The sequence below is a fragment of the Taurulus bubalis genome (genome assembly GCF_910589615.1).
Source record: "Taurulus bubalis genome assembly, chromosome: 18".
NCBI classification, from domain to species: Eukaryota; Metazoa; Chordata; class Actinopteri; order Perciformes; family Cottidae; genus Taurulus; species Taurulus bubalis.
In genome coordinates this window covers 17,162,880-17,174,911 of record NC_136606.1, presented here as the reverse complement: position 1 = coordinate 17,174,911, position 12,032 = coordinate 17,162,880, and the positions used below count along the sequence as shown (strand labels likewise).

Genomic DNA, 12,032 nt, shown 5'->3' with positions numbered 1-12,032 from the left:
AGTCATATCCACATCACATAAAAGACATGGGGGGCACAGTAGGCCGTTGCTTTTTTTACTTCTACTCAAGTACTTGCATACAGTCCCTGGCTACTCCACCGTCCTTCTCTTTTTGGAGGCTGAAGTGAAGGTGGTGAAGATGTTCAACCATTGCTGTTAAACAAACGTTCCTGTCAGGCGTCTTTTCTGTATTTTGATTTGACTGCTCTACAGCAGAAGAGGACAATTATGAATTATCATTGGTGGCACCACAAACCCCAAAACAGTGGCCCTGTTTATTCTGAAGTTGATTCCCATCAGAAGCCCGTACTGTTTGCCTTCAAACACTAGAGGAACTGCAGTATTTCTCAACTCTCATTGGCGCTTTAGTCTTGAACTTAAAACCAGGGTCTGCATGTTATATGTAACTGCTTCTGCTGCTGTCCTTTTCTTGCCTAACATGGTTTATGTCTCCTGTCTTCATCATGAAGCGATCAACTATCTTTGATTTATAAGGGCAATTTAGCTATAATCCCCCCCCATTTCCTGATCTCCTACATCCCCGGCTTCCTATAGCACGTTTCTGCTAAGAACTCCTGCTGATGCTTTCTCCCCCTTAACGTTTCCTGCACCGACGGGCCAGGGTTGGGGTCACCGTATCGGCTCACAATAATAAAGCTACGTTAATGTGCTCTGCAGAGCGGATGCCTATATCACATCTGTGGGTCTCGCGTCCTATCATTAATCCGTCGTTAGGAGCTTTGAATGCGAGCTCGAGAGCCCTTGTTTTGGCTGTAAAGGCTCCGAGAGGTTTTCCAGAGGGCAAACCTCCTCCTCCTCTTTTCTGCTTCTACTTCGCGTTAAAAATCCGCCCGCGTCGACACGTGGAGACAGGCAAGAAGTTGGACCGAGTGGAAAGAGAGTCTGGCGGGAGACTGGGAGAGAGAATCTTGGAGCAGACAGGAAGGCAAATCCAGACACAACACTTCCTCCGATGACAGGCGCGAAGCAGCGCAGCGGCGGCGGCGGCGGCCTCGGAATGCAGAGATGAGTCCTGAGTGACACCCCCACTAGCTTCCACCGCTAGTCAGTTCACCTACCCCTCCTAAACCCGCCCACCTGTGTGTTGTCCCGGTTCTGGGCCGATCACGGAGAGTGTATGCTTACATGATCGCCGGCTAGAGGTCCTCTGGAGCGGGAGAGTCGCAACAGGTCGCCGCATTGAAAATCTCCTGGAAGGAGAGAGAGAGAGAGAGAAAGAGAGAGAGGAGGGTGATGAAAGAGAGACATAAAAAAAGGCACAATAAAAAAAAAATTTTTACGACCGCCTGGGGAATAATAAACACTTCAAAATCCACTAGTCCCCCGCTGTCAGCTGGTGAAAGGAAAGCAGGATTGAGGAGGCGAAGGAGAAACGCACTCTGTTGACAAAACAGGGTGAAATCTGAATGTTTGCGTATGTTCTATCCCTCCTTCTCTCCCTCGTTCTTTTTTTTCTTCTCCTTCCCCCCCCCCTTTCCTCTGATGCTCGTTGACGTTGCCAAGAAACTGCCCCGGCCTCCCGAGCTCTGCGTCGCACATCAAGTGCGGCCGCTCCGAGCACGCACACTGATGTGCGATTTTCCCATCCGCTTGCCATCCAAAGTGGATCCGTACCAGCGCTATCATACGCTGTCATTACTCATCCCAGGGGACCAGACATTGTGCGGAAATCCAGATCGTTTTGGCAGCGCGGAGCGAGGAAGACAGGGAGAGAAAGAGAAGGAGGGTGAAAACCTGTCGGGTCAGCCTTGTTAAGCGGCAACGGTAGCCGGGGTCGTCTCTTACCTCTCCTGGAACTGCTTGGACGGGATCAGGCCGGCGCGGGGATTGGCCTCTCCTTCGTGTTTGGCCTGCCACCAGGTGGCGTCGTCCTGGCTCATGACCTGAAGGATGGCGCCCCTCTTGAAGGCCAGTCCGGCCTCCTTGCATGGGATGGCTTTGTCCTCCTTGGGGTCGTAGTCAAAGAGCGCCTTCATGAACACCTGGACGTACAGCGGGGAAAACAAAGAGCTGGATTGAGGGCACGGCAGGAAAAAGCAACGCTTCACTGTGAACGACCTTTTCCCTTCCACCGCGAGGAGGGTGAAGGCTCTAAGGAAGCCACCGCGGCGCACACAGAAGGTGCTTCACCAGCGCTCGGGGGGGATTATTCCAGAAAGGTCATTGCAATCAGAAGTTGAAACCAGCAACTTCGGGGCCAAATTAGTCCCTCCGTGTGGTTCCGAGCTTCAAGTGTTCAGAGGCTCCGGTTTGAATCGCTTTGCTCCACCAGCTGACACAATCTAATATCCGTAATCTTTCCACATTAAGGAACAGGGGGGAAAAGAAAAGTTGTTTTCTTTCTTTCAGGGAGTTGGTCTCATTTGCTTTGGCAGCGGGGGTGGACCCAACTCATCAACACAAAGGAGGTCGGGCGCCACGGTGGAAAAATCTCCGACAACTGGGTTGTGGGCGGCGAGCCGCGACCTTAAGCACCTCGCGGCGTCTTCGTGTCCAAATTGAGTTCTGTCACGATGAGTTATCGCTCCTAAGACACCTCAGTCCATGTGGAAAGAGAAAGAGAGAAGGGAGGAGAGCGTGTATGTGCAATATAACATTTGTTTTATGTCCTATTGATTAAAAGAGCGCTTTGTGCCATGTTGTAAAGTTCTGTTTCAGGCCGAGCTGTTTTGTTTGGGTCACAGCGGCCGATCTGGCTGCTGAACCTAAACGGCGTAATGCACTCGTACATCTCCACGCTTCTGCCCTGGCTGGGTTTATTTGGCCTGTACTCTATGTGCTCAGCCACTTTGATGCCACCTGATGTTAGAGCGCAGGCGATTCTTTTAATGAAGGACAGGAGTGTTTGGCAGCGGCGGAGTCCTCTCCTCCCACAGACGGGTTCAACCACACACATGCAGGGATTGTGAAGAATGAGAAAACCTGCCTTTGACCCCAGAGCTTAAGAAAAAAAAACACGAGTGGATCCAGCCTCTGTTCACTACTGATAGATGAGAGTGAGAGAAATTGTGCAATCACCCCCCAGTGGGTGAGAATGATGGTTACAGGAGTGACAGTTAAACCAGCCTCAGAATGGATGACTACAAGCTACCGTCAGCTCGTCCACATCAATCAAGTCAAGTCAACTTTATTTATCAAAAATACCGCATGTGCAAGACGTACAGGAATTTGAAATTACGTTTCCCTCTTATCCCTGGTGCAACAGCATTTTAAACATGAAACACAAAATACAAGATAAAAATAAATAAATATATAAAAAAATATTTAAAAATAAAATGTAAGAGTTTGTAAAAGTGACTGGTGCCATTGGTTTTTTTTTTGCATGTGGGGGGGGGGTCATTGTCCATGTGGGGGGGGGTCATTGTCCATGTGTTTATGATACGTTTTGTTGTAATAATCTAAAATGAATACCGCTTTTATGAATTTTTTTTAACCGTGCACGCAATCTCCAGAAGTAAATACACTACAGGCTATAAACAAACTAGACCGCGGTCGAGACGACCTCCCACGAGGAAAAGTACAATGGAACGCTACTCAAGAGTCGAGGTTCTTCCTTGTAAAATCAAAATCCATCTACCTTGGCTTCATGAAGAGGCAGCTGACGTCACATAACAATGGAGGCCACATTGTAAACCATCAACTAAAAGTATATCTGCCTGTATTCAATTAAAAATAATACATACTATAGTAAAACCTCGGCTCATGTAAACACGCCGCCATGTTATTAGGTGGCTGGTTACACTAAACAATCTCTCAATTACGTGGTCTGGATATTAACCGCTTTTATTAAACTCGCTGACTCAACTTGCCGTGTTTATCGTGTCGTATTGCCGACCGATTCCACCGTCTTAAGATACAAACCGCTCTATTCAGCTGCAGGACGAGATCCTCCTCGGTGGACGGCAGCAGCCTGTGGTGTACAGGCTCTACTATGCAGTTTTTACTTCCTTCACACCAATTCAGAACTCCTGTTCTGTCACTTCGCCTCACTAGCAGTGCAAACTATTCTGGCTGTGACCCACTAGCTGTCCCACCTGAACCTGACTGGTTTCTAGTCTCTGCTTTCCAAGTCATCCGCTTCAATTGGACGATTGAAGTGGTTAAAACAAGAGTTAGTAAATATGGTTTTGTAAGTTTGGGATGGCTGAAAAAAAAAAGTGTTTAACCCAATAACAAAATCTAATTATAAAAAGTGCATACTTTAAATGTCACATTTTTCATTTCAGTTGCGTGCACCAATGGGTTCAGCTAAATCCGTGTTTCTCTTTAACATTTGAAAAGAAAAATAGGGCGCATTGACACATTCCAATAACCTGCCCTGGTCTATTAATGACATTAACATCCTCTTTCCTTGTTCATACATCACTTCCTCTCTGCGGCTCCAGAACAATGTTCTGCAGCCAGTGAAGAAAGGCCTCGCGCTGGAGAGAAGCTCCCCCTGTTCTTTAAAGTCGACGAGTGTAACCCAATCAACATAATGATTACGCCAGCAGAAGCCCTACCTTCGGCTCCTTGGTTGGCTCCTCCTCCTTGACGCTGGGGATCACTTTGAAGGTAATGGCTCCTTGCGACTGGGCCTGAGTAATTGGGAGAGACAAGATAGATACTCCGGTTTAGGGACAAATGGAGGGAGTGGAAACACAGTCTATCCAGCACCTAATCCAATGAAAGTCACACATGTCAAAGCACGGTTTGATTTTTCAACAATGGAAGGGTTATTAGGATTGGATGGCTGTGCTTGGCAGGAATAGAGAGTGGGGGGCGGGGGGGTAAACGGAGGAGTGTTGAAAGCCATCATCAGGCCAGAGGCCTTTGTGTCTGAGAGTTTAAGAGGCTCTCTTCTTCTCCAGTTGCCCCCTCCACATCGCCCCTGGCAGAGTTCAGGCCCACGGCGGAGCAAAACTACTAAGCATCAATCTCATCCGGAGGCTCGATGCATGTGGACTCTAAAGGCCAGGAAAGCGCTTGTAGAGAAAGGCCGGTGTTTGGTTGTTCAGCGCTGTGACGGGAGGCACGTGGTCCTGGGTGAGTTAAGAGGGGAGGTTTGCCATCACAAACAAGGAATGTTATTTTTGCCAAGGGAGTGGAGCTGAAAATCGGGGCGAAACTCTTGGACAGCGTGCACACACACACACACACACACACACACACTCCTACATTACCAACAATGGACTGTCACGCTAACTGTGGACTGGTGTTTCTGGTCATTTTGGAAAAACTAAAATAGAGTACAACATTTACTTTTCAGGTCTTTACCCAATTCTCTTCTTTTTAAAAATAAATTAAAAAAAGATGTCTACCTATCAAAGAGAGGACTTCAATATATATAGTGGAAATGCCTGCACCTATTCTTTCACCTAATGACTCTTTCTTTTACCACAATAACTGGTTGAGGACTGTGTAACCGCACACACACACACACACACACACACACACACACACACACACACACACACACACACACACACACACACCCCTTACCAGAATGCGAATGATCTCCTCTGGTTTCTTGTCGTCCACAGGAATTCCATTGACCTCCTTCAGTTCATCCCCTACGTGAATCAGCCCTGTTTTACACACAAGCACACGGTTTACATATCCACAATACATTTATTTTAATGTCCTAATATAAGTGAGCCACTGTGCAGAAGTCCGGCGCTCACAAAGAGCCCGGGGATGTGTACAGTACACCAGATTACTGTTTATCTTCGTGGTGGCATTTGAGATTGGGAAAGAATCAAAGCTTTATTATCCGCACATGTGGAAATGCGCCTTCGGCTTCGCTGTGGCAGAGCCGAATACCAGACTGGACACAATGAACACAAAACGAAACAGAAAACATGTGGACAGCAAGCAGAGCGCCGCAGTGTTCTTGTCCTTCAGTATGCATTTTTGTGGAGGAAAAAAAAAAAAAGTGGAAAAGGACACGTTGAGGGCTGGAGGGTGGACTCAGACGCCGGGATCATTCCTGATCACGTCCCTACTTTGCTGCACGCCGGGTGTAATCCTGCTGTGATGTAAACCTGCAGATCCACACACAAATGTTGACACAAAAATGCATTTCACTGACCGCTCCTGTCGGCTGCTCCGCCTCTCATGATGCGGGCCACGACGATGGCTCCCGTGTGCTCGTCACGCCTTATCGTCGCTCCCTGCAAAGCCATCACAGAGAATAATATGAAACTTGGATGAACCGCACCGGCTTTCCACTCTGCATAGTTCCAATGTCACACAATCTGGTTGAACATTAAAGGATGTAAACTACATACAGGATGCTTATTGCTACTTTTCCAGGGGGGAAAAATAGATTTTCTCTTTTAAGTGACCAATCGATGGTGTCGTATTCAGAGGGGTGGACTCTTTTCAGGTATATGTTTTATAGGTGTAAGCAGTTAGTTCAGCTGACACACTTTCCTATTGATTAAACATAATGTGGACCTTCCTCTGTAATCTTAGAGTCTCCCACATAATGCTGTAATGAAGACAAAGAGATATGCATATGCTGACATGGCCTTTCCTCCTCCCTGCTATGACATAACAATGCTTTTGAAAATGGATGCTGGGGTGAGACACAACAGCGTGAGAGATCATGTTCATGGGTAAAATGGAATATCGGTCCAGGGGAGAAAAGCTGAAAAGATCTTTTTAGACTATATTTACATTTCTTCAAGGAAACAACGACAAACAAGCAACAACGACAGAAGACGCACGGCACATAGAATGATCCAACAATCACATTGGATGACGTCACAGGTTGGGTTCCTCCTGCGCTGCTGCAGTAGTGATGGCAGAAGGCATCAACGGCCGACACACACACACACACACAAACACACACTCGCACACAGTTGCTCAAGTGTTCCCTGTCCTGCTTTATGGGCTTGGTGCTCAGCCAGAGAGACACGCGGAGTAGAGGATGGGGTTTCAACTTCCTCATTCGAAACGACAGCGGTGATGCATTTACCAGTAAACCCCAACAGCCTCTTCCCTTTACAATAAAACAATGGGCTTAATGGGTGCCAACCTGTCACAGCCCCTCGCACGGACACCGTTGAGGCACCAGCCTGGCTGGAGTTGGGCTGGAACAGAAAAGCGAAGTGCAAACCGTCGTCATCCTCGCTCGGGCCCACGGCGAGCAGAACCAGACAGATGGGCTGACCGGGGCTGCAACTCATCCTTCCACCCGTCCCTCGCTGCTATTCTCATCATCACGGAAGATTGTTTTTATTACAGTTACAAACAATAAAAAAGCCTTCCTCACCGGCCGTGCTTTATTTCAGCTGTCCTAAGCTGCAACCGGCCAGCTCGCCATGTGTCATGCCGCTCCGCTTTGTGTCTTTTTCACGTCAGGCCCAAAGTAGTTCTGGCATAGTACCAACGATGGGAGGCACAGGAGGAGATATTTATTTAAAAAAAACGAAACTTAAAGACCAAAGGAGCTTCTGGTTTGTGCCACTTCGCCGATGCCATTAGCACGTCATCTTGGTTGTTTTCACGACCTGTTCACACCTAACGGTTTTCCTCCCAGATAATGGTTTCCTCAAGGCCTTTTTTTAGGGCCGTGTGGAGATTGGGAAGGACGGCGGGATAAGACAGGGGTTTTGGTCCTAACAGAATAATGGGGCTAATTAAAGAAACCCGAGAGGTTGCAGTAGGAGAGAAATCGGTGGAGCGGGTCAGCGAGAGGGGAAGGCACCGTCAGACCCCACATAACCTCTCAGAGTGACTTAAAGCAGCTGTATGTGATGATGCAATGACCCCCAGACAGACGGAGAGGCCTTTGGTGTGTGTGTGTGTGTGTGTGTGTGTGTGTGTGTGTGTGTGTGTGTCTGCACAGGGAAAGAGACGGACAGTGTGAGATGGGGAGTCTGCAGAAAATCTCGCAGGAGTATTCAGACATGTGGTCATTAACTTTCTCTCTCCGCTTTTGCTTTCCGACTCTCCTTTTTTTAGCGCTGGCTGATGGCCAGTGGTATGATGGATGTTTTTATTGTGTCCCCTGGGGTCCCTGGAGGCTGGTGGCAGTCTAAAGGCGAACTACACAGCAGAGAGAGAGAGACAGACAGAGAGAGCGAGAGCCTTGGACTCAGAGTTTGTAAAGACAACAGGCCGTCTGAATAAACCTATCTATGGAATCTTGCTCACACATGGTGCGTAGATATAAATCGTGTTTTGACACATATGGCTTAAATCACACGCTGAAACCTCGATGCCATTTAGGAACACCACTTTTTACGACTTTTACTGCGAGTGGCAGTGGTGATTATAGTGCAGCACATTTAGCATGCAAACACGAACGGATGGGGTCGCGAACCCAGATCTTTGCGAAGCAAGGGGACCATTTTGTCTCCATTGAAACCGCCGTGCTTTATGTGTTTTCACAGCAGAAAAAGAAAACAAACTCGGGGCGTCAGTGGACACATTTGCCCGTTCTCATTTTCCTTTTACACCTCAGTGATTCTCTGCAAGGAGTTATTTGAAGCAAACCTTGTTTTTAAAGCCTTGATTCGACTCGATTCTCATCTGACCCGCTGCCCTTGGATTTGATGGGAATTCATGGGCAGGCCAAGCCAGCAGCAAAGGGAGTAACGAAGGCTGGCCAGCCCCGGCCTGACCTCAGCCCCGCTACGGTAGCCAAATGAGCTGCGTCTGATAAGAGAAGCCGAGAGAAGCCAAAGCGCTCCAGTGGCAACGCGAGCGAGCCAGACCGGAGGATAAGTGGAAGACGAGAGGAGAGCCAGGACCTGACAAGCTGACTGAGAGGCAAGTCAAGGAGGTGGACAGTGGGGGTCGGAGTTGAGAGGAAGAGTGAATGAGTAGGGAGAAAATGATATGATGAGGGAGCAAGATAGAAACAACGAATGAGAGAGAGAGAGAGAGACTGAAAGCAACCAAGAAAGTGACAGCGATGGAGATAGAAAACACAAGAATAATGGTAATGGAGAGAGAATTTCACTGAAGCCAAAATCCACTTCAACAAGTCCTTCACCCTTCTATTCCATGTGGAAGGATGTGTTTTAACCTGTACAAGTGATTCTGCATATCAAGCTGAGCTTTCCAGTGCCAGACATCGTATCAGTACATTTACTTGTCATGAAAGCACCAAGATTATAAGTCACTGAAAAACCGAATAACAGTATAAAGATGAGTACTTTTGTAGCATTGCAGTACTCAACCAATCGGCTCCTCTCCCGACCTCCCCGTCTGCCAACTTTCATTACATTTGCTCACAGAGACGTTTAGATTCCCAGAGGCGTGGTATTAAGTAGAAGATGGCAGCAGGCTCAAATATTCACGTTTTTCTTTAACCATTCCTTGATTATGTCGGGAGCGCCACATTTCCCTTCCACCTCATTACAATGCACAGTCGGCCTTCATTCTCTCAACCCTCCAGGGGTTCATCAGCCTCTTCTCCTGGAGGCTTGACGAATGCCTTGGAAGCACTGAGAGGCAGCAGGGATGAGGGGGGGCGGGATCCAACAACCTGAACTCAGCATCACCTCCCCCTGTGCCTTGATACCCTATGGGTGCTATCATCAGCATCCAGCCAAGCATGGCCACTAATGAGGAGTCCCTGCTCTGTTAAACAAATACATAAACAGGCAGGCTAGAACCTAAATAAGATGCATAGTGTGTGTGTGTGTGTGTGTGTGTGTGGGAGTGAGGGTGCACACCAGGAAGAAACAAGGTGAAGACCCTCAAGCACCAAGATGGGCTTCCTGGCGTAGCAGCTGAGCATTAGCACACACTGATGGCTGATACAACAAGCGCCTCAACGCCTGCCGGCACATGGAAGCCATTTCAGACTTTTCCTCACGCACGGGAAACCGTGCAGGAAGTCAGAGGGTCTGTCAAAGCACACGCACGAGTGGCGGCGTGTGTAAGGTGTGTTTTCGTGTGCAAGCTAGCGTGTCCTCGTCCGCCCTCTTACGAGAGCTTCCACCTGAAGTCAGGCCAAGAGAAAGACCCCTCAAAAGACTGGATGTTGTCGCTGAGCCTGATGAATGGGCTACGGTATGTTAGCAATTAAAGACGAGGCGCCACTTCACCATCGGGTGGCTCAAACGCCCTGTTTGCGCGGAAAAAGATCGAGGCCATCATGTTGTCAGGGGGCGAATTTTCTCTTCCCTTTGTCAGCCATTTTGCCCTTTTAGATGGGCGTATAGGATCAGCCTCGAAAGAGCAAGTCTCTCCTGAAATTAAGGGGCAGAAACAAAAGCGACCAGAGCGGGGGTCATCGTGGTCTGGGGTGGGCCCCCTGGCTGTGGTCAATTAGCCCTCAGTAAGGCGATCCGAGGCCTCCGCTCCTAACGTGATCAGCTCCATATGCAGCCGCTGCTCCCGGCCCTATCCCCCCATTTCTAACACATAAATGCCTCCGATTGTTATTGTTGGCCCGGCCAAAACGCAACGACTTAAGCCTCCGCTGTGCGACGAGGAGAACTGGAGCGACGCTCGTCCGTATCGAGCCATCGCCCCTCCCGCCGCATGCACATGCTGACATGGCAGCCGCGTTAAGTACGTGATGACAAACGCCTCACACCTCATACAGTGCAGACAAAAAGTTGTTAGAAAAGAGAGAGAGAATAGGGGCTGAAATTTGGATCCCCTGTCTGAGAGCGTGTGTTTATTACAGGGAATGGAGTGACGGCGAAGGTTGTCCAGGGAACTGTCGGCGCACAGTAGTGCCATGAAACTTATGCAGATAAGAGGGGTAAGACAAGCTGGATGTCTCGTCACGTTAGCTCGGCTGGGATCGGCCACAACGGGTTTCTGGCGAGCTAAGTCCTCACGGGGCAATTAGCGGGCCCTCTGGCTGATGGACTGGATGGATGACATGATGGAAGCCGGCTGGCTTGCGCTCTGGTTGCACGGATGACGAGAGGGCTGGCTCCTCGACTTGGCCGAGCTTATCTCGCGTCTCGGGGTCCGGGGCGGGGCTACGTGTGGCCCGTGGGGTGCGTGCCACGGTGGAAAAAGAAGGATCCGAGGACCTTTTCCACAACTGAAGCCTCCCCCGTGGATCCCAACCCGCCGGGGAGGGGAAACAAAGCATGGCGCTCCTTTAAAAAAAAAAAAAACACCCGGCTCCCTCGGCCCCGTTATGAAGAGCTCGAAACACACCGTACCCCATGAGGGCCGAACCGAACGCCGGGGCATTCGACAAACATTATTTCTCCCCCCAAATTGAGAGCGACAAGGGCAAACAAACGCGAGTGGCCCCGGGCGGAGAGGCCCGACGTGTTTTGACATGATGTCACTTAACGGCAAAAGTGTAACCGCGACAATAAACTCCTGCCGACTGCTGTGTTGACTGCTGTGTTTAGAGGTATAAATACAAGTGTAGTGGAAACACATGCTGGCGTTCTCCGCACCAGATGTCGACCCGTGGAAAAAAAAAAGAAATACAAAAGTGGGAATGGGCCTCCTGGACATTAAAACACAATTACCTCCAATCATATCTGGTGTTGGAGTGTGTCATTTCACCTTACCTCACTTAGATGGCACAGAGCCCCCCTCTCCCCCACATGACCGCTCCACGCACCGAGTCCAGCATCTTTTACGAGTTCTTACATACTTCCCCAAACGCCGCGGCGCTGCAATGACATTAGTGCGGTCGCTCGAGGTCAGAAAGTCCCTCGAGCCTCATGGCCACCTATAAAGATTAATGCGACGCGGGAAAGAATTAGCAGAAAAGAACAAAGAAAGGTACCCGAGGTTTTCATGTCAAATATTTTTTTGCAACAGAGCTGCCCCCTGGACTCGCCTCTCCACCTGTTTTATTAAATCACTTGCGATTGCAACTAATAAAAGCGACTGCCCCTTCCTTCTCTCCCTCTCGCACTAAAGCCAGACTCTGGTTTCCCCTTTCTTTGTGTTTCCTTAACCCCGGGCCTGACCCACCAGTCGTAATTAACAAGTATACTGAGAAAAGGGAAAATTGCGGGTCATTATTATGATAATTACGGTGAGGAGGAGAGGTTCCAGGAGGAGCTGCCAGGTAACGTGATGCG

The 12,032-nt window shown here is 49.0% G+C and overlaps 1 protein-coding gene across 1 annotated transcript in view; it reads right to left on the bottom strand.

Annotated features, from left to right (window-relative positions):
• The window catches only part of mpp7a (MAGUK p55 scaffold protein 7a), a gene marked incomplete at its 5' end in the record, with an annotated part of 91,404 nt that overhangs the window by 34,460 nt on the left and 44,912 nt on the right, over positions 1 to 12,032 (bottom strand). Inside the window, 5 exons of the mRNA XM_079234443.1 lie at positions 1,147 to 1,211; positions 1,807 to 2,003; positions 4,524 to 4,598; positions 5,503 to 5,588; positions 6,092 to 6,173. Coding sequence (XP_079090569.1) covers positions 1,147 to 1,211; positions 1,807 to 2,003; positions 4,524 to 4,598; positions 5,503 to 5,588; positions 6,092 to 6,173 — 505 coding nt within the window. The remainder of the gene's footprint in view (positions 1 to 1,146; positions 1,212 to 1,806; positions 2,004 to 4,523; positions 4,599 to 5,502; positions 5,589 to 6,091; positions 6,174 to 12,032) is intronic.